Source organism: Heliangelus exortis, chromosome 7, assembly GCF_036169615.1.
Source record: "Heliangelus exortis chromosome 7, bHelExo1.hap1, whole genome shotgun sequence".
Lineage (NCBI taxonomy): Eukaryota > Metazoa > Chordata > Aves > Apodiformes > Trochilidae > Heliangelus > Heliangelus exortis.
The window spans coordinates 12,081,031-12,101,623 of NC_092428.1; the positions used below are offsets into that span (position 1 = coordinate 12,081,031).

General features: G+C 42.4%; 1 protein-coding gene across 5 annotated transcripts in view; it reads left to right on the forward strand.

The window, feature by feature from the left end:
* The window catches only part of RNLS (renalase, FAD dependent amine oxidase), a 78,328-nt gene that overhangs the window by 30,385 nt on the left and 27,350 nt on the right, over positions 1–20,593 (forward strand). For all 5 annotated transcript variants that reach the window (XM_071748898.1, XM_071748897.1, XM_071748900.1 and 2 more), the window contains exon 5: positions 13,346–13,519. In XM_071748898.1, the coding sequence (XP_071604999.1) occupies positions 13,346–13,519 (174 nt within the window). The remainder of the gene's footprint in view (positions 1–13,345; positions 13,520–20,593) is intronic.

A 20,593-nucleotide genomic window follows, 5' to 3' on the forward strand; every position in this document is an offset into this window, starting at 1 on the left:
TTACTCTAGATTTAACTACCCATTAGATCCCCTTAGCTTTGTGTCTGCCAAAGTGAACAGTCCTCTGGAAGTTTGTTCCCTGTTAAGCAGTCACATTGCTAACATTTCCATTACTGATAACTTCCCATACCAGTGCAATCAAGTTATTCCTTGGCCATCTCCTTGTGGGCTGGATAGAGCACATTCTGCAAGCTTTTCATTAGCAGACACTGTTTTAAATCCTATGTCTTCACATATTCCTAAGCAGGGCTTCTTACATGTGCTAGCACTGCTGTTCTGCATAAACTTGAATGTCAAGGCATGCTTTGTATAACTGGTTTTCTTGTTGCAAAATATCTGGTGTCCTTCCCTCTCAACATTTTTTTTTTTTTTTTGCAAGCAACAGATACAAAAGGAAATTGGCACTGGAGATGTTACCTCATGCACAAATGGTATTTGCAAAAATTTTAGGGGAGGCAGTGCCTGCATTGTACCCTAACAAAAAACCAAACAAAAAACCCAACCCAAACCCAAACTCTTTAAAAATGTCTTTATCCAAGGAAACTGTCTTTTCACACAACCTTTAGCATCCTCCCAAAGCAGCCTGCTTGCACAGCTGACAGTGAGTGAAACCTGGAGGGAAAAAAGCCTTTTTCTCCTTCCTGCCCTGCAGTTTTGCAGCAGGGTTGAGGATGTGGCCAGAATAGTTGGTGTGGTGACACAGTGATCTTCCCACAGTTCCCCTAGGGACAGACAAGTTCTTTTACAATTAGCATAACTGACTGGGAAAGAATCCTGTTTGCCTCAGGATAAGGAAGTGTGAGATTAAACTTGGACACGTGGTGCAGATGCTGAACTGAAGGCTGCAGAAGGATGCACTGTGTTCTGGGAACATTCCTGCTTGGGACAGGCATGCTGAATGTGTTTTACACACAGGCCCTACATTTTTTGATAAGGAGACACTACAGTTATTTTTGCATTTTTCAGACTCTGTCTATCCTGATCATTTTCATCAGCATATCACAAATTCCTGTCATAGAGCATATTTTTTCTAAAAGCCTTGATTTTTCTAATGAGCAGGTGATTCTCTCATTCACTTTGGGTAAACTTGGGCTCAGAAGCCGTTGGTAAAATTTCCTGTGACTTCAGCGAGGCCAGGATTTTCCCCTTTATGAAGATTTAATGAGAGAAATATTGTTGATATGGGAGCATAATTCTTTGTGATCTATGCAGCAGATTTGAACCAAAGTTGAATTAAATCTCAGACCTCAAAGTCTGGTTTAAAAGTTCATATTAATTTCCCAGACAACAACGATTCCTTGGTCTGTTGTAGCAGCCATGCACATTTGTGGTTTCCAGCTGCTGCTGGTGACATTACCTACTGTTTCATCTCACTCCTTGGTGTCAAGTGCTCCACAGGTCGTGCAGCAGGACATCCAGGTGATCTCATTAGGATGATTTTATTGACAGTGCCACTTGAAATGCTGGGCTGAAATAAAAGCACTTAATGCAGAGGTCAGTGAGTGCCTGATGTTCGTGGCAGAATCCATTTGTTGTGTAAGCAGCCCAATTGTAGTGGTGCCCACTTTAATTAAGGCTCTGACAGTATTTCCATAATAAGCCATATTTTAAAAGGGTTTATTACTCAACTGCATAATCTTCTGCAGGATGAGACTTGGATGAGGAGTGTTTCAATCTTCTAGTGTTTTCTTAACTTAAAAAACTATTTTTTGAAGGCGTGGCTGAAAAGAAATCTCTCTTCAATGGTATAGGTAAAATATTTACAAAAAGAATTTTCAGTCTTATAGACAAGGCATATTTAAGTGGCTGGAATTGTCTGTGGCATAGGATATTTTTAACCATGAATTATGCATTATAGTCATTCTATAATTTGATGTAATTTGAATATGGAAGCTTCTTATATTGTTTGAGTGGTAGTATAAAAAGCCTTATTTGGGACTGGGACTGTATGTGGTAGATTGATTTTAAGTGCAGGAAGAGTTCCTACACTTTATTACCTTTCCCATAAATCACAGCAGAACAGGAGATGGAGGGGGCTTGTGTTAATATCAAGTGAATGAGCATGGGGAAAATTACAACTTCTACATATGTTTAGGATGCACTTGCTTTGCTTTGTTTTCAGCCAAAGGCCTAGGTAGGAAACTTAGAATAAGATGCCTTAATGAGGCAGGTGCATTAGGTGTGAACTAACAGCAGCCCATCTGTTCTGTCAGGTTCAGGACATGATTTTTGGGAAGAATTGCTCCCAGATATACAGGCTGATTTTCTTTGTTCTTTTGTGTTGTCTGGAATTTTTGTGTTTTTCTGGCTCCTGGTTAGTCAGGTGAGAAAACATAAATGGGTTACCTGCAGAAGAGACTGACCTGTAATTTATTATCCCTTCAGTAACTGCTTGTTCAGAGATTCTTGTATGACAAGAACCTGTGCCAGTAGATTCTTGGCAGAAGGCTCTGAAATATAAGATTTTCCTGAGGTTTTTATTCCTCTAAAAGAAGTCTCCGACTTTGAATTGTCTCCTATTATTTACTATTAACATAACATGATTCTGTGATCCTATGAAGTCATGTACATTATGAAAGATGTGGTGGGTGAGAATTTATTCCTATAGGAAGAATCTATCCAGGCACTTAGCTTTGAAGGTAGCTTTGGGCATTTCCCAAGACTCTTCTTCACCAGCAAGTGGATTTGCTTTATCTTTCAGCAAAGATAAATAAGCTGAAATATCAGCTTAGATATTTCTCAATGGAAAATAAATTTATTTTATTATTTTTAGGGTTTTTTTTACACTTTGTACACAATATTGCCCATATTAGGCTTTGAATTATATCTAGATTTGGATCAGTAGGTGTTCATGACATGATTACAAATATCAGCCCTGTGATGGTCCAGTATCATCTACCTTTATCTCAGAATATGGATTTCTGAAACTGCATATCCCAGATTCTGTTGAACTAATTATTACACTGCAGACAGCTTCTAAAAATAATTTTAAATGTTTTATAATAGTTCTGTTTTTGGAAAAGTTCTACTTTCCTCTGGAAGTCAAAAGTTTATGGTTTCATTTCCTTCCTCACAACTCCCTAAAATAGACATAAGACAGGCAGGTACATTTACTGGCTGCTTTTATAAAGTATTTGAGGTGAACTAAAGGCTTTGTAAAAATCCTCTGAGAAAGGGAGCAATTAGATGTGATTAGGCAAAATGCTGATAATCAGCAAGCTCCTAATGCCTAGGTAGTGTAGGCTGGGTTGGGCAGTGTGTTGGATTGCACTGAGCAAGTATTTGTTTTCTCTGTTAAAGAGGTAAGAAGAGTGACTTTGCCTTGTGGCATCTGTCCCACTGTCTCACATTTTCTACCTCATGTCTTCCTCTATTCCCTTGAAATCTATTTCATCTTCCTACTGCTTGTGTAATTAAGTTTATTGACAAACCAAGCACATTTCTCTCAGTCTTCTCTTCCCAGAATACGAGCACATCCACCGAAATAATCTGTATGATTTTGAAAAGATCAACTTGAAAACCTCATTGGGAGTTTAAGTTCCATTTAAATGTATTCAGTGTTTAATCTCATGATGAGAAGATGTTTCAGCAGAAAATCACAGGCTTCCTTCAAATGTAATTTAGTCCTTTTTTTCTGCAGATACTTGTGTGTCATCTGTCATGAATTTTCTAGCACCTTGATGCTGGCTCATCTGTCAGTGTTGTTTCTCTGCTTCTCCCCAGTAGCTTTCTGATCATGATCCTTTTGCCTTTAATTAGTGGCCACTTTTCTCAGCATATGGTGATGTGAACAGTGAGGTTTGATATTTCTTGGGTTTTCAGCTCACCAATCGTAGGAAAAGGACAGAGCTTTATCAAATAGGGAAAACCATCTCCTTGCAGCAATTCTGCTCTCCTGAGTGGTTTCAGGGGTTGTCATATGACGAGTGAGAATACCTTTTCACTTTGGAGTTTGTTCTGTGCTGGTTTTTGTTTGCTTCTTTGCTTTAATACTGGTCCCAGCTTTGCTGTGGTAGAAGCAGAATAGATTAGGCAGCTGATTCCTGTCCCTTCCATAAGGGAATAATTCTTCTAAATGATCTTTGTGTCCATGTACATGTTTGACTGTATCATCATGGCTTTACACCTCTTAGAGAAGTCAGGTATCCAAGATACTGCAAAATCACAGAATTGTCAGAGTTGGAAGGGACCTCTAGAGATCATCTAGCCCAACTCTCCCACAAGAGCAACTTACACAGGACTGCATCCAGGTGGGTTTTAAATATCTCCAGAGAAGGGGACTCCACAACCTCCCTAGGCAGCCTGTTCCAGTCCATTGTCACTCACAGAATAAAAAATGTTTTTCTTATGTTCCAGCTTGTGCCCATTGTCCCTCGTCCTGTCCCTCGAGGGAACTACTCTGAAGAGTCTGGCTCCATCCTCCTTGCATCCACCCTTTAGATACTTGTAGACATTGATAAAGTCTCCCCTCAGCCTTCTCTTCTCCAGGCTAAAGAGTCCCAGCTCTCTCAGCTTTTCCTCAGCTTTTTCCATAAGAGAGATGCTTCAGAAAATACAGTTCCTATTTCTTCAGTGAAGTCCCAAGGTCTATATGATTGGAGATGTGCCTAGCCATGCATCAGGAGAGTAATTTGGGGATAACAGCATTCTTGCTAGGGCAAACACTCTCCAAGAGATGTATTTGTATGCAGTGAGGTCATTGTCATCAGGTCTGTGTTCATTGCAGTAGAGGAGAGTGGAATAAGCAGGGCTGTTAGATGATAAAATATGTAGGCAACTTCAGGCCAAACTAATGAACTGAGGAGAAGCAGCTTGGAAATATTTACAGTAAATTATATGGCAATTAGAAATTAATGGTTATTAGTGATACTGAAAAATATAGACTGTTTATGATTGTGAAAGCAAAAATTAATATTGAGAAATAACAGTAGAATAGATGTTAAAAAATTCCCTACAGACTGAAAGGTCATTTAGTTCTCCCAGTAGACATTTTTGTTTTTCTTTTCTTCTACTTCACTTCTACTACATCTGCTGTTGAGGAAAGAATTTGATTCATCAATCCCCACAATATGATAAGAAAGGTCATTATAATTACTTTCATTTTATCACTAGATCTCTGTATAGGAAGGTTACATGACTGGCCCAAGGCCGTGTTGCAGGTCAGTGATAATGGCCAGAAAGTAGATCAGAATTTGCCCCTCAGGCTTCTGTTCAGATTTCATTAGGCCAATATCCTCCTGACTGTGTACTCTGTACCTGGAAAATAAGTGGAAAAACAAGGTATTACTAAACTTGTGGTACCAAAGTAATGGCTGGCAGAAGTGCTCCTGGTGGGTTGGGATGCTCTCAGAGCTGACATTACATCTGCCTTGTGACAGAAAGACAGGTAAGTATTAGCAGAAAGTATGGGGAGAGACACTTGTCTTTCTGTGGTGCAGTTGAATGTGTGGTTATGTAGCTGCCCTGTTCAAGTAAGGTACAAATTGATTGGAGCATCTTCTCTCTGTGTTCTGCCACTCCATTCCAAAATTTGTTTCCAGCAGTTCCAAAAGATGCTTCCAGCACTGCCACCTCTCACCATGACTCACCAGCTCTGTCACTACTGTCTGAAGTGAATACAGATGCCAGTCCCTGTAAATGTTCTGTTTCTCTTTGCAAAAGGCAGTGGTTTCTTCTCTCCCCCTTTCATTATGTGATGGGAAGTGTGAATATGTAAAATGATTGAAAAATACCCAGTCCTAATTTCATAACTAGTCCAAAAAGTTTTCTCCATTAATACAAACTCAAAAACTGTGAATCTAATGTCAACATATGCATTAAATCCACTTGCAAATTGGACACTGAGCATAAAGGCTTGAGAGAGCAGCGTGGAGCTCCTCAGCTGTGTGTAACACAACATATAGTTAAGAACAAGCTATGGAATTGGGGAAGGAGGATAGAAGCCTGTGAAACTGAAAAAATGAGTTGTATATTAAAAGTAACAAGATTATTGCTTTGTGTCAGGGATTTTTTTTTTGGTTGAAAGAATGACTTAAGTGTATAATAGGTACAGCAGGGACCAAGGTAAAGGGAGAGAAAGCAAAGAAGGTTTGGCAACGTGTTTCTCCACCAGTCTCCTACAACAAACATGCAGTTTCTAAGCCAGTTGGGCTTGGAAGGGGCAGGCACTGGGCTTGGCCTTTGTGAGGTGCCAGAATGCAGTGGTTCTCCAGGCAGTCCAGCTGCAGCATAGCCCTCTATTTGGCAAAGATCTCATAGAAGAGCTCCCCTTGCTCCTCCTCTCTTCTTTTTCCTCACCTGCCCTTCTTTCAGGAGGTGGATGGGAGCTGGTGCTGCTCTGTCTTTGAGCCAGCTTTGTCCCCCATCCTCGAAGCAGTGCAGTTTCATTGCTCCACTGATAGCAGAAGTTAACTCAAATGCAATGTGTGATACAGAAGGAGATAAATGTAAACATTTCTTGTGAGATTTGGTGGAGGTTTTAATTTATAAAGAGTGAATTGCTAATAATCTTGTCAAGAGCATCTGGTGGACAGGTATTCAAGATCCATTCTCAAAATCATTAGAAGCTTCATAAAACCCCACTTGTACTGTCTTTTTTTCCCCAGCATCTTTCTTTTTTTTTACTTAACAATCTAAGTTTCTTATTACGCTTTTCTTTCTTGTGCTTTATATATATAATTTTAGATAAAACTTTCCTTCACAAACGTTAGATGACAAAGCTTTCTGCCAAGTCAGACAGGACTTCAATAATTTGAAATTTTAGTTATTATGGGTATTTCATACATGCAGGAGTGAGCATTGCCCTGGATCCAAACTGGGCTATTCATTAAAAGCTGAGCAGTAAGAAAAAGAAAAGCATATTGAAACACATAACTGTGTTTAGTGACTGTTTTAGTGCAGATATAGGCATGGTTCCATTTAACTATTATGCTGCTTTCATGGCTCAGCAGTTGGGATGGATCACAAACCTAAGGAGAGAATTGCTCTGTATTCCACAACCCCTACAAAGGGAAGATAAAAGAGGAATAAAGACCAGAAACTTTAAGTTGGACACTGAAAACAATTGGATACAGATTTACTAGCACTGGGAAAGGCCATAACATAAGGGATGAAGTAACAAAGCATACAAATATATATATATATATATATATATACACACACAGAGAACCTTATAGATCCGGGCTCTGACAAGCACATGGCAGTGCAGCCAGCAGCGAGTGGAAAGAGGGTGGAGCTGCTGACTTTCCTGATCTTTATGTTATGGAGTATGGCAGGAAATGGGAGGGAATAGATCCCTCCCTTTGCGTTCGGGATAGATCCCTCCCTTTGCCTTCCACCCCTCTCAGAGCCCTCCTTCTTTAGTCCCTCCTGTTCAAGCGCTGAAACCGAGCTGCCTTTTGAAAAAAATGTCAAGCTGATTGATAAGGAAGCTGCACTTGAAAACGAAACCTTTCTCATAACCTCTGCTGCCTCCTACACAGCAGCAGGATCAGGGACAGGCTACATCTTGAAGCCATCAGCGTGGTGGCAGAGGGCCAATGTCATGGCGTGGCATCAGCATCCATGGCTGTGAGGTAGGGGACTGCTTCAGCCCTTTGTCACTGCTCAGCCAGAGAGCACAGGGCAGAGCCCTCTTCCTCTGGAGAGCAGTGGGAAAGGTCTCTGCAAGTCTGTTGAGGAAGAAGTCATTGCCATCCAAGGAGGCTTTGTTGTGTGATAGTTCTGATAATGTGCCATGGTGGGTAGTTCATCTCCTGAACAGGCTATAGTAGCACTCCATTAGCTGTGACAATAAGCTGTATCTCCTGGTCCTTAGCTGAGCTGCCTGTTTGTCTTATAAATTTTCTTAAGTTGATACCCAGGCAAGAAATACATTTGTCACCATTTAACCACAGTTTCCTTTTTAACTTATACAACAATGATCACTAGCCACAGATCAGTAGTCATCACCAACAACTTCTAACCAATGGGTTTAGATTTGCTGTCGTCTATCTGTAAGTCAGAATCTGCAAAGATAATCTTGAGTGAAGAAGCCTAAGGAAATAATGATCCTTTTTGGGGGTGTAGTGTCAGTGGCAGGGCTGTTGAGGACATAGCTGTGAGAGAAGTATGTGGTCAGAGAAATGAAGCATGGAAAAAATCAAGGAGGTGGAGAGAAATCTTCCTAGTCAAAGGCTGAAGTTAGTACTAGGGGAATTTGTGCACCAGCTTATCCATCTGCTGGAAAATCAGCAGCACCTACCACAGTCTTTCAAAATTTCATCAGGTTTTCTTAAATCCGTATGTCTGACAAAGTATTCCAGAAGCTGGGAGAGCAAACAAGAAGAAACATAGGCAGGACATTGTATTTCTCTTGGTGCCATCCCATGGTAGGTGGGGAGCAGGAGATGGACAGAACTGGTTTTCTTTCCAGAAGAAGAAGCTAAGTTCCTGAAACCTGGGGGGCAGCTGGGCAGTGACAGAAGAGCTGTTTTCCTCCTGGGCATGGGTCCCATCTCACTGTCCAGCTTTGATGCTCTCAGCCTCTCAAGGGGTGGAGGGGATGTTTTCTTAGCAACCGTGTCAAAGCAGGAGGCAGTTCTGAGGCACTGTGTCAGCCACAGTCACCAGCAAAGCTTCAGCTGGAGTTTTTTTTATTAAATGGCAAATAGGGAGGAATAGAGAGTAACTGTAGAAGCACCTTTTCCCTCCTTGGGGGCTGATACAGGGGGCTGCTTCACTCCTTGATTCAAATTGAGGCTTCCTTCAGATGCTCTTCATTTTTCCTGATTTCTTACATCTCTGGCAGGACTGCTGTGCTGAGCAGAAACCGTGAGTCCCATCAGATGGTCCTTTATCAGACCTGCTTGCTAGGAACATCTTAAGAAAGGGCTGAAAGCAGCCCCATAAGGAGCAGGAGTTACGCTGGATCAGGAAGATTCTCTGGAAAAGTCACAAGACTCAATCCAGGCTCTAATACTATTCCCACCAAATCTAAAACTGACAGATTATTAGAAGAATAAGGAGTTTCCAGTAAAAGAAGGCTGAAAAGAGAGATCTTATCCTAGAAGAAAAAACTAAAAATTGAGCATCCTTAAAAGTTGAGTATTTTGCTGCTTTAATTGCATCACCATTCCTTGAAATTACTGCACTAGGTTTTTGTTCTTAACGGTGGCCAGTGATGTCTCTAGATTTACAGTTACCTTGGACATACTTAGTAAGTGATTTTGAACATACATGGTGATGGCTCTGTGTAATAACACAAGCTGTATCTGTCTGTTTGCTGTCCTCTTTGTAGCTGCAAGTTGTCACTGTGCAGCATTCTCTGTGCCACCCAGCAAGACTGGATGGTGAAACAAAAGTCTTTCAAATCAGGTTCTCAATTTGCCCAGGCTTCCCCATGTGTCCTTACATCCAGGCAAGAGCTGGATCCAAGCATCCCAGCTGAGCTCTGAAATTGTGTACTGACTTGGTAAGAATAACCCACAAGCTTTTAGAAGTACTGAATTAGGAATAGCAACACTTTCCAAAACAAGTATTATTTAAAATGATCCCACATTGTAGCATCTTCCTTTCCCTGAAGTTCTGAGCATGGTTTCTCCCTGTCCCCAGCACCTGTGACCTGCAGTGACATGTTCATGGGATTTTGTGTGACATTACAAGTAACCTCTCTGTTTCACTAATCATACTGACCTGAACCCTTTACCAACCCTTCCTGTCTCTTCCCCACCTCAGCTTGCTCAAGGTTGCAGTTGCAAGTCCAGTCCATGCTGGACCCTCTGACTACTGCCACGAGCTGGTGTTGGATGATCCAGGTGCTGCCTGGCTCCTGCAGTGCCTTTCTGCAGATAAAGGTGCATATTGTAATCCCCTCCCTTACTTGTTGGCAAACCACTAAACGTCCAGGATTAAATCATGCTTGCCCTAATCTACTCTTGGCCATTGGAGCAGCTGGGTTTATTTTAGCTTCCTTGGCCTCTGCCATAGTGTGCTTGGCTCAGTCCTGGCCCAGAGCATGGCAGGGTGCCCAGGATGCTGCCAGCTGAAGCCTTGGCTCTCTCTGTCCCCTGAATAGGATCTCTGGGTCCTCTCCTTCCCACAACATGAGTGAGGCAGTGAGGTGATATTAAAGTACTGGAACAGCAGATAAAGGGCCCTTACTGTATTTATTGAGTGTTACAGATAAGTAATCCAGTCTGCTGTCAGTGTCTAGACAAACAGCAAATAAAATATACGTGCCCCTTGCTTTGATGTAATGAAATCTCCAGAGGACGTTTACTTCAATGGCATTTGCAGTGCAGCTGTAGCTGATGTTTTCAGTGGAAAATAGAAGATTTTCATGGCTTTAAAAGTATCACTGTGGCTGATTTTTATGTTTGGACAATTCTGTGGTCTAAAAGCTTTTGGTTTTTTTCCCTAAAATGTTATTAAAATCATCTTAACCATTTTTGTTGGAAGGGGAAAAATTGATAGTTATTTTGTGGTTTCATACACAACTTTAAAACAACAGTCTGGTTTTCATTTAAACCAATAAAAGTATGGAAATTCAAAATGAAGGCTTTCTTAATGTCCTTAGATCAACTTGTTGGCCTTGCTAAAATGTGTGATAGAGCAGGGGGAAAACCTCAGTCTTACAACTCATAGCATTGTTTTCACTTCCACATTAGCTTTTTTGTTGGTGGATTTCAAACTTGACATCGCTTTATTGCCTGTCTTCTCAAGTTATAAAAACTTCCCTTTTTTGTAAGTTTGCAGCAGTTTAGAATCCAGTGAGCCACAAACAGAATTTTTTAAAAACCTAAGCAATAATTAAGCAAATTGGTTAGTAATCGTACATCAGTAATTGCATCAATACACTTTTAAATTTTGGAATATAAACTTGACTGTCTGGGACAAGAGGATGAAGTCATTTCTGGTTTATGGTATAGTCAGAAAGATCCTGGATCAAGCTGCAGTGTGGGAACCCCCCTTCCTTATCTGCTTTCCCTAACATCCCCTGACCAAGCTCCATGTGTATCCAGATAGATAAAGCTGATGAAATTGTGGCTTAGCTTTGATTACAACACTGCTGTTCAGCAGCCATCCCCAGTGAGCCCCAATACCTTCTGAAACATTATAGCTTGGGAAGACAGGTCCATAAAGTGATGTTAAATCTTAAACGAGGTGCTTCAGAACCAACTGGCTGGCAACACTTGACGTTGTGAAAGTCAGAGCTGCTGGAGTGGTCAGTGTAATAAACCATTTGCCCAAGCAAATGTAAATTGTCTGGTCCTTTCCCCTGCAGCAGCCCAGAGGCAGGGCATGAGCTCAGGCAGCCCAGCTCCTGCAGCCTGCCAGCCCCAAGTTCATCTTCATCTTGGGTGCATTCGCACAGTGCAGAGGTCTCTGTGCTGGGGGAAGTTTTGTTTATTTCCACCCCCGTGGGATAAGTTACCTCTCGTGTGAACGAGTTGTCAAAGCAACGTGGATGAAGAGTGGTGTTTCAGATCATAGAATCACAGAATCATCTGGGTTGGAAAGGACCTCTGAGCTCCTTAAGTCCAACCCTTGATCCACTACCCCTGTGGTTCCCAAACCATGGCACTGAGTGCCACATCAGTCTCTTCTTAAAAACCTCCAGGGATGGGGAGTCCATCACCTCCCTGGGCAGCCCATCCCAGTGCCTGATTACTCTCTCCTGCTCTTTGCCCTCTGCATGAGAACAGACCCAGAACACAGGCCATGTGTTCTGAGGTTTGATTTGTAGCCCTGGTACCCGGAGCCTTGGGATAAGAGGAAGTATTGGTTCTTCAGGAAGGAGTCTGTGCTGGTGGAGTGAGTGTGTGATGAAGTTACAAGTTCTGAGGAGCAGCACTGGTCATGACAACAAAGTCACCCATGCCGGAGTTTTCCCTTGAAGCACATTGGTTGCAGGTGCATGGAGGGGGCTGTGGTGTGGGAAAGGTGCACGGACATCACGGTCCCACCAATCCCATCTGGAAACACGAGGGTGGGAGTCTCCAAGCTGACACTACAGCTCACTGTAACAGCTTGTTCAGGGCAGTGTTCAGGTGATCCAGAGCAGTCTCCAGGAACGGAGACCCCTTCTAGGGGACAGTGGTAGTGGCCCTTCACAGGACTTCTGTCTTGTCTGTTGTCTCCTTTGCGTTAGAGGGCACAACAAACTTCACAGTGTGTCCAAGTGAGGCCTCACTCAAGAGGAATAACATTTACCCTTGAATTTCTGAGTGCTCTCACACTGGGCTGGTTGGCAGATATTGCAGCAGCATCTGGCCAACTTTGTGTCCATGAGTCTGCAGATGCTTCTCACCCCTATAACCCTGAGTGGGGAACTGCCCTCTCCAGCCCATCCCAGCCTGCCCCACATGCAGGGCTGGCCTGTCCTGGGAAAAGACTTCTGATAAAGTCCCTCTGAAGGTACCACTCAACAACTGGCATAAAATGAAGCACCTCAGCTGGTGTTGTTTTATTTCTCTCTGTCAAATCTCTGAATGTGCAGTTTCACATATAAGCAGGAGATGGCTCTGATTTTGTTCTGCTTCAGCTTGCAGAAGCACGGCCTGTCCACTACCCCAACAAAGAGAGTTGTGGTACCAAGCTCCATGGTTAGTCAAGCTGTTGTATTTCTCTTTGACCTGAGCAAAATAGCATTTGAATGCATAGCAGGGCTACTGCTACTTTGTGCAGCTTTTTACACAGATCATAAAATTGAGGCAAAAAGGAGCTCTTGCTGTAATTAGAAGATAGAAGAGTTAATCACAGGGAGGAATGAATTAATATCTGTTCTGAAATTTTCTGAACTGCTTTAGTTCAGCTGAAGGAGTTGAACTTCACTAGAAACCCTTTGTGCGCTGAAGTGCAGAGTTTTCTTCATCAGTTTGAATTGCCAGATTCAAACTCTGGAGCTACTTTCCCCAGAGATTAGAGTCCCTGTGTTTATTTTGGTGCTGTGTGAAGTCATTTGGGCTTTTGCAGAGTCATATAATCACTTACTTGATGTGCTAGAGGCAACCCAAACCTCTTATGCCCATTTATTCACCCTTTGAGGAGAGGTTTGGGAGAAGTCACCATTCATCAGTGTTTTATGTCAGAAGCAACTAGGGGAGAACTTGGAGATAAACCACCAAGAGAGGGGGATGGTTGTGTGTGAAGGACTTAATCTACATGATGTGCCATTAAAATTTCATGAAGAGGTGTCCCAGAAAAAATATTACAAAGCAGTAGGCTTAATATTAAATTCTAAATTTTAGCAGTCTGTTTTTTGTCAGGAAGAAATAATCACCTTAGCCACTGCATTCACACATCTAATATTCTGAGGGAAGAGGGATTGTCTGATTTTTCTTTTTCTTTATTTTTTTTCCCGCAGTAATTAATGAAACTCAAAAACAGCAACTGGAATCTGTGAGCTACTCCTCCCGCTATGCTCTGGGACTTTTTTATGAAGCTGGAACACGGATTGAGGTCCCCTGGGCTGCACAGTACATCACTGGTAATCCCTGCATACGCTTCATCTCCATCGATAACAAGAAACGCAATATAGGTCAGTGCTCCCATTATTTCCCTTAAACACAGTGACAATAGAGGGTGTAGATCATGAAAAATGCTGTTTAATTGAGTGTTGCTATTCTGAACACAGCAAGTATTTAACTCCAAGCCACAGTGGATAGCATTTAATGTCACATTTGGCCTATAATAAACTACACAATGAAAGTGGGGGCAGGTCCTAAGAAAATCACCACCCAGCACATGGTTTATATTACGGCATTTATGAAACCAGTGTCAGGGGATTTAAGACATCAAAATGTTGCTATTCCAAGAAAGAGCTGGAGTTCCTTTGTTTAAACATTAATTCATACACATGCCAATTTGTCTCCCATCATCCATTATTTCACAACTCCTGTTCTTTCCATTAAGCATGCTTGGAAGTAAGAATGAGTTATATAATCAAGGCTGTTCAGTCAAATTCAGAGTTTGCCAGCTTTTTTTCTAATAATGGAAAATTCTTGAAATGGCTGTGCATAGTATGGCTTCTTGGTAAAGCTGGAGAACATCCCACAAGGCAGACACTTCTCCTCTGACTCTGGAAGATGGCAGTCGAGTAAGTTTGTGGTTTATTTATTAGATGTATTTCTCATACCAAGGGTGTGTTGGTGTAGAGAAGTTCAAGAATAACTGCTAACATTTGAATTTAATCAGGTTTGTTAGGACCTGAAAGTATTTCCCCATTCTGTTTCTAGCTCACAAGGTGGGTGACAAGGACCAGGCTTAACCACATCTGTGAAATAGCAGTCAAAACACACCCACCTTTATGGTGACCTACAAAACCCTGTGACTTGCTGTCACACAATCAGGAAGGATTTTCATAATCACCCTAATATGTTATTATTCAGTATTACTGAATCTACTGTGCTAAAGCACGATCAGAATTATTCTTGGCAGTCTTCTCCTCCTAGTCTCCCTTTTTCTGATGGGATTTATTGCAGCCTGTAGAAATCAGTGACCTTGCTCTTATATCTAGATGCCACCACCATGCTGGAAAACAGCCAGCAGGTTGGGTATGCCTTCCCTCTCTCACCCTGTACACATGCCATTTGATGTAATAAGCTGTCATGAGGGAGTGTCAGCATCACAGCAGTGCTGGTGGCCAAGACCTCTGAAGATCTCTGCTCCAGCTCCTCCTCACAGCAGGCTGTGCTATTACAAGGGTAGGGCAGATATGCCTCGTCTTGCTGAGGTCATAAAAAACCCAACAGGATGGAAATCTCCCACAGTACTGCTGACCTTTCCCAGAGCTGTACCTGCATGGCTGGAAGAAATATTTCTTCATCTGCATCCTGAATTTCCAAAAACTCAGCCTGTGGATGTTGTCTCCAGGTCCATTGTCTGCCTCTGCCAATTCAAGTCTCAGTCATTCAGGTTGGAAGGGATGACTGGAGGTTGTCTGGTCCTACCCCCACACAATGCTTGAAGTGAGATCCAGCTGCAAAGGTTGATCATGTTTCTCAAGACCCTGTCCTGCTCTACTTTGAATATCTCCCAGCATGGAGATACAGTCAGACTGCCTCACTAATGCAAAGGTGCACTGATGATTTCTGGTCCTTATGAACAGCAGGCCCTTGTCTGCAGAGCTGCTTTGTATCCTGTTGGTCTCAGTGTGTAGTGTGGCATGGTGCAGCCCACTCCCAGTTGTAGAAATTCACATTTCCTTTTGTTGAATTTCAGGGCTATTGGCTTCATTGTCTTCATATCTGCCACGAGTGGTAAGGTGCTCTTAGATGCCCTGCTCCATCAGCATCTCTTGGACCAGGTCCAACAAGCTCAGCTCTCTCCATCTCTCCTTGTAGGTTGTGTACCCCAGCCACTGGCAGCTCTTCACGTGGTTGTTGCCAGTTCTGTGCACCCCTCTTGAATTGAGGGCCAGGGGTAAAGATGGGCACAGGGCTGCAGCTGTAGCCCCATGGGTGCCAAGTAGAAGGGACTGATAAGGAACTCAGATATGCTGAGAGTGTTCCTTGTGATGTGATTTGCCACCTTTGCACTGCTGGCTTCTCTTCTGTTCAATGGTGGAACCACCATAACCAGCAGGATCTTTTCAGGAAGGTCTGTTGTGCAGCCAGACTGATGTATGGGGCTGTCCTGTGGCAGGTGCAGCATCAGGAAGGATGGGTTATACTGGGAGAAAAGGAGTTGGAGAGTTGGAGAGATCAACTCATCACTGTGGGAGCCCAGTTTTTGTTATTTCTCCTAAGAATTAAGCCTGTTGGTCTAAAAAGAGGAGAAATAAAACAAAAGCATGGCTGAACTGGCTAAAACAAAGATGCATCCACACTGATATGCTTACTTTAGCAGGGGCCAATGGAGAATATATTATAAAAAAGAGTGTAAGGAAAGCCAAATACAGTGGTGGATTTTTCTCTGGCATTGTCTCCTTGCTACTGACAATATGCAGCTGGAGATTCTCTTGCATCTGTGATAATACCACCATTGCTGTGTCTAAGCACTCGATAGTTAATAGCACCTACTGGTATTGTCCACCCCAGCTGCCTGTACAGAAGAGAACACAGCCCAAGGGAGAAATTCATCCATCCTTTCCTTACCTGCTTCTCTATGTGGTCACAAAATGCCAGCACTGAGAACAATAAATATGGAACTGCAATGGAATTATCAAATAGCTACAACCAGTGGCTTTGCTGTCTCCAAATGCAATTTACCCAAATAGAAAGCATATTGTTAACAAATACATGGAAACTACCATCATACCACAACATCAGTGTTGACACATATTTCTCACTGAAATTTCCCTCATATCATGGAAGAGATCTGTTTATAGGAGCCCGTTTTTCCAGGAAGAGCAAATTGTTTACCTTCATAGAGCTGGAACAAGCTGGAGATCGGCAGCTGAGGACAATTTCTCTCTGGTGTGTCTTTCCTTGTGACATAGAAACACTCAGCCAGCCTGCTTGGCTGCTCTGTCTTGCCTGGTGAACTTGCATTTAGCACTTTATTCCAGGAAAAGTAGTTCTAGGGAGAGAGCAGTCTGTATTAGCTAGAAGAGCAGTTTCAGCTGCTAAGGCTCAGGCCGAGGCTCAGGCAGTGTTCCTGCATCATTTGTGGTAATGGTGACCTGCACAAGGATAAAAACCAGACCTGGTCACCAAGGGATTCACTTCTCTTCAAACACATGCACAGCTCTGCTGGTAAGAGAAGCACACACACACAAGACAACTTGGGCATAGGAGGCTGAATGTAAAATTGTTTTGCACAAGTGGAGTACTGCAGCCAAAACACTTGAATATAAAGTTATTTTGTGGTTTTTTTTAGCACATATGCAAGCAGTTTCCATTTGTATTTTCCTTTCCATCCTTCTGACAGACCACCAGAACTTTTCAATGCGAGACACCATTTGAGCTCCACTCATTTATCTCTCTTCCTATTCTTCCATTCTTCTTGATCGTGATTGATCTGAAGAAGACATTGGTGACAATGACAAACTAAGTGCTCAGAGAGGGAAAGCAGAACTTAATTTTAAGTTGTGCCTCTTGGGTGAAGAAGCTGGGATCTTTCAGGATATTCATCCCTCCCCAAAAGCCATCACTTTCTCCAGTTGATGCTCCCACTTCCACTGTTCCTCCTCTGTGCTGTGTACGCTGTCCCTCTATATTCAGTTTTGTTATTTCTCAAACATCTGCTTGCATCCATCCCTCCACTGCATTAATCTTGAGAGAAAATGGCTTTGCTGCCCATCAGGTGTGGCCGTAATGCTTATCAAGAATACATCCTGAACAGAGACAGGAGCAGGAATGTAGTCCTCCAGGCATCTCTCTCTTTTTCACTTTAAAAATGACTAATGGATCAGACATGAACAGAGATTTTATTTTTCTGGTGTTTCTACATCTACTTTGATGTATCCACAATTCATGGAGGCTTATCTAACCCTCATTACCATCTCAAATGGTAATGTTTTGGAAAAGAGCATTGAACTAAACTATAGAGATCCAAAGGAAGTGACACTAGCTTTCTGCTAAGGGACTTTGTTAAGCATGTCATTATACAAAAAATAGCTACATCTACATAATTTCTACCTAATAGGAAATAGTCCATTTCTCAAAGGCCAAATGGCAAAGTCTAGCACTCACTGTGAAAGTCTAAGTTGTCCTTTGCATTTGTGTAAGACACGGGAAGCAGAGATATAAAACTCTCTTTCTTATGCAAGTTTCACATTTTACCAGTGAAAGACACAAACCAGCCTTGTTACCATTATGCAGCAGGATGGGTTTGTTAGCACAGAGTAATGCCCCAGAAATCTCTACCTTTGCTTACTCCCAGGGCCTTGTGCTTCCCTTAGCACCACTTGAGCCTCACCTGCAAACTCAGAAAGCCTTTTCTTGCTAGGAGTTCTGGCTACACCCCTTCTTTTTTTGTTTACTCCTCAATTCCTTTATGCAGACTGCTTTAGGGTTGCTGGCTCTTCAAGCATTTGTAGTATAGTAATATTCTTTAAATCATAAATTTGCATTTAGTGCAACCTCCATCAGCATGTCCCCTGGGCTTCTGTAGTGGAGGCCAAGCTGGGTGACCCTGCTGGCTTTCTCACAGTCCAGGTAGGTGAGACAGAGCAGTTTGGCTTCTTGGAGCTGGGTATTTTTGTTCACACAAAGAATGCAGTCTTCAGGAATGGACTAATCCTGCTGCAATGAGCAGGAGCCAGGGAGCCTGACCCGTGCACAGCTGAGCCTGCTGGGGAGAGCATCAGCACCCAGGGAGTCCCTGGCAGCTCCAGGACACAACGTGCAATGGCTCCATCATGGCAGTGCCCAGTCCCTTGCTGATAAACACTTGTGACATCTGTTTTCTTTGTGATTCATGTGGAAGAATCAATGATAAAGCTGTTTCTCTCTGACTGCTGTTACCAGTGTAATCTGGAGTGCAGTGAGCCTCTGAGAAGGAAGGGTTTTTTCATCAGCTGAGGATTTCAGCTGCTGTTTATAGTCACATCTCTGTCTGCAGAGGTAATGCGCTTGAATGTTACATAAGGGAGAGCCTACAAGAAGTGAATATTTAATTCCCTGGGCAGTATGTATGAATATTAAATATTTGTGTGATTTGCTGCCTTAAACACCACATCAATATTTATAACTTGTTGGGGAGACAGTGGGAATTCTTCAGTATAAATTATTTCAGGCCTCATTTCTTTAATACTGCCATTTTTGCATCAGGGATGGCACATACAAATAAATGGAAGTGGTTCCCTTCAAAGCTACAGAATTGTGAGGCTGTATAGTTTAGAGGGGAGATTTATCTTATGGGTCTGCATGATCATTTTAATTCTTGAATATTCTTTTTAACTTTAAAATTGAGATATTTCTTTAGTAGCTCAGTAGCAAGCTAAGACTTTTTAGGAAGACGGAATAGTTATTTAGGTTATTGCTTCATTACATGGCCAGTTGCTTTGTCTGTCTAGTTCTGAATATAAAAAAGTTAGCACCAATCTTTACACTGACTCTTCTAAAATGTTCCTGTGAGATAGAGCAGATTTTATTCCAGGGAGGATATGGGACCTTCTGAACCAGGGGAACTTCTGAGAACAACTCAGAAAGCTTGCTGACCCTTTTGCCAAATAGCAGTGTGGCATTTTGAAAGGGACTTCTCATCTCTCTTGCTTGTTTGCTAGGTATGATGAAGTTAATCAGTGATTTTTTCCATTTTAGATACAGTTTTATAAGGCATGTGTGTTGACTTCTCTGCACTGACCCAGCATGCTGTGTTCCCTTTACAGCCTTGCTTTGAGGCTGTGTTTGGCATGTCAGTGATGAAGCCCTTTCCCTCATGCTACCCAGGACCAAAATGGGATTTGGACAGTAAAACACATCTCTCCAGTCAGATTAAACATTCCTGAGGAGCAGGAAGCAAACACATCTTGGTTTTTTATCAGTGTCCATTTTGACTCCAGGTTTTGGGAAGGGAAACAAAGCCACCGCTACTCTAGGAAGGACTGAAACATTCATGTGGGAGATGTGTGTATATAACAACTGGACACACATCTGTTCTGGAGATTAGGCTGTAACCTTAGGATCAGTGCCCTAGGAAGGAGAGAGAGGGTGCTTGTGCCAGCTCTGGAGGTGCTCCCTGGAGTATGACTGGGAAGCTGGCCCATTTTGGAGCAGGAGTTTGGACCGGACATCTCCTGAGGTCCCTCCCTACCCAAGTCCTGTGACTCTGGGGCAGACCATGAGTATCACTTGTGGCAAATATTTACTGAATGCACTAATAAATTGACTGGGAAGTGAGTCCAACCAAACAGGCTTGGTTAGAACAGACAATTCTTCAGTCTTTATCCACATGTGCTGTCTGGCAAGTTTTAATGTCAGAACAGCTGAGCCAGTAAAAATTTTCAGTTCTCTTTGTGGACCTTTTTTGGATATACCTATGGCACCTGCAAAGTGATCTGCAGGTCTTGGCTAATTTTATGCCTTTATCAAAGGCAGATCTCATTCTCCCAAGAATAAGTGGATTTACTGAACTTTGCAGAGCTTGTGAGGCACAGGGCACTTCCAGGGTTTGTAGATGGCAGCCCAGGCTGCTTCACACCTCCGTTGTGTTCTGCCCAAGGACAGAATTTGTATTTAAGGCTCATACTTCCCAAAACCTGCACATCTACAACTGCACATTCATTTTCTGGAAGCTGTTAGAGCAGCAAAATTTGAGTTCACTTGTGCAGCACAGAAGGAAATGCAGATTTCTCAACCTAATTCTAGTTTCTTTTCTTCTTCTCCCTCTCCATAAAAGTAAAGTATTAGTTCTATGGTAACCTTTTGACTATGTAAATTATGTTGTATGGCCAATCCACAACCAACTAGAGAGGGAGCAGATGTTTTTCACAGCAGTGCAAAAACCACTAGTTTTTTGGGTTGGTTTTTTTTTTGTCCTTTGCCTTAGGGATAATTTCAATCTCATTTTATTTTATGTTCAAGGCTTGAAAAATTCCTTGTTCATTCTTGTTTGTCCCTTTTGCCAGTTTGCTGCAATGGCCAGGTGGTTGCCCTCCTTGTGGAGCCTGTCAAAATGTCTTTGAGGGAAAAGGGGAAGAGTGTGCTTCCAGTATATTACTTGTTCC